The sequence below is a fragment of the Apaloderma vittatum genome, unplaced genomic scaffold, assembly GCF_000703405.1.
Source record: "Apaloderma vittatum isolate BGI_N311 unplaced genomic scaffold, ASM70340v1 scaffold30389, whole genome shotgun sequence".
Taxonomy (NCBI): domain Eukaryota; kingdom Metazoa; phylum Chordata; class Aves; order Trogoniformes; family Trogonidae; genus Apaloderma; species Apaloderma vittatum.
The window spans coordinates 36,480-38,098 of record NW_009737494.1 but is presented as its reverse complement, the minus strand read 5'-3'; the positions used below and the strand labels follow the sequence as shown (position 1 = coordinate 38,098).

Below are 1,619 nucleotides of genomic sequence, written 5' to 3'. Positions count from 1 at the left end.
TCCAGGGACCGGCGGCAGCAGCAGCTGTGCCGGGGACCAGCACCCGCAACCGGAGAGTCCAGGCCCGGCCGGCTCTGGCGGTGCTACACCAAATAGAAGGACTCGTTTCAGGTACTGTTTGGTATTTTCTGGTTTGCAGGAACGGTGGCTGAAGAGATAAATGAGAGAGGGAGGATGGGAGGGCTTCTGGGCAGAAGGAGCGACAGCCATCTGAAAAGCTTTTTGTTTGGCCTAATTACTATAAAGCTCCTTATGCACTGAATTGGCAGAGAAGGGCATGGTGTTATATGACAAGGGGAATGAGGAGGCTTTCATTTCTTCCCTCTCTATTCTCCATCACTAGGAGAGTGGAAAAATTAGTGAGGGACCGCTCTGAAACCAGGCCAAGGCAGTGAGAAGCCCGGGGGCTCCAAAGTGAGCTGCCAGGATGCAGCTCTGCGGGGATTGGTCCGTGAGCGACTGCAGTGAAGGGGGGGAGAGCAGTGGGAGGGGGAGCAGGACCTCCGCGCTCGGCGCTCGATGCTGGTAACTCGGCTCCAATGTGATGCTGGCAAGTTGGCAACTCGGCTCCTGGCCCTGCCAGCCCTTGAGCAGACCGCAGCCTGGTGGGTGGGAAGGATGGGGGGAAGAATGCAAAGTGTCCCTTCCTGTTCCCATGTCGAGTGTCCCACCTCCTGCTGAGAAGAAAGCCGGCTTTACCTCTGCTGAGACAGCACTTCATCTCCTCAGTGGTTTATTTGGCTTTTTTTTTTTCCCCTTGTGCAGATCATGCTGATTTTTATTTATTAATTCTCTGGCGAAAAGAAGCTGTGTTCACTGCAGAGAAAATCTCTAGGCTGAAAGCACCATCTTGCATACCAAAGTGGTGACAGTTTTATCTGCCTGCATGATATTTTAATTCTGATGCACATTTTGAAACAAACATGTTGGCACAAAAATTTCCTTTAATTTCCCAGCTGCTTTCCTTCTTGGAAAGACACATTATTTCATAGTTCATCCTTCATATTGTAGAATCCAGTGAGAGAGCAACCTCTTCAGAGCAGCCAGAGCGCACCACTTCCACTCTGTGTGCGCCTGCAGCTGTATGAGTGCACATGCAGCTGTACCCCGGTGGCCGGCACGCTGCCTTCCACGGTGTGTGGAGAGCAGTCTCTTAGCCAGGACGTAAGTCAGTGCCCAGCTTTGAGTGTCCTGCCCTCAGATTGGCAGACTTTCATTTGATAATGTGACCTTGGAGATGCCAATGGTTTCTTCATGAGTAGTCCCCAAAGAATAAATGGGGACTTGGAAGGTCTCTCCTCCAGACCTCCTGCAGGGGTCTGAACTGAGGCCGAAGACGTCCTCTGCTAACTGGCTGATCAGTTTTTCCCTCTCAGAGTTACAAGTTCAATTTCTCCTCGTGGCCATTTGTGCAAAATGAGTTTCTGCTCAGTCAGGACATCCACATGACAAAAAAGCATAGATGCAGTTGGTGATGGGGCAAAGGAGCTGGTTACTGAGCTAAGAAGACTAGATTATCTCACAGCACTAACAATATTGGCTCTGTCTACATGTTCTCTGTTTAGGTTTTAAGACCTGGAAAGATGTCTTTTGGAATGTGTTATTTGTAAATTGCATTA

At 50.0% G+C, this 1,619-nt stretch overlaps 1 protein-coding gene across 2 annotated transcripts in view; it reads left to right on the top strand.

Moving 5' to 3' along the window:
• The window catches only part of PISD (phosphatidylserine decarboxylase), an 8,485-nt gene that overhangs the window by 314 nt on the left and 6,552 nt on the right, over positions 1-1,619 (top strand). The window contains exon 1 of one of the 2 annotated variants that reach the window (XM_009877346.1): positions 1-111. This exon is cut by the window's left edge and continues 110 nt beyond it. The exons of the other annotated variant lie outside the window; for it this stretch is intronic. Within the exon in view, the coding sequence (XP_009875648.1) occupies positions 1-111 (111 nt within the window). The remainder of the gene's footprint in view (positions 112-1,619) is intronic. 2 annotated transcript variants of the gene reach the window in all.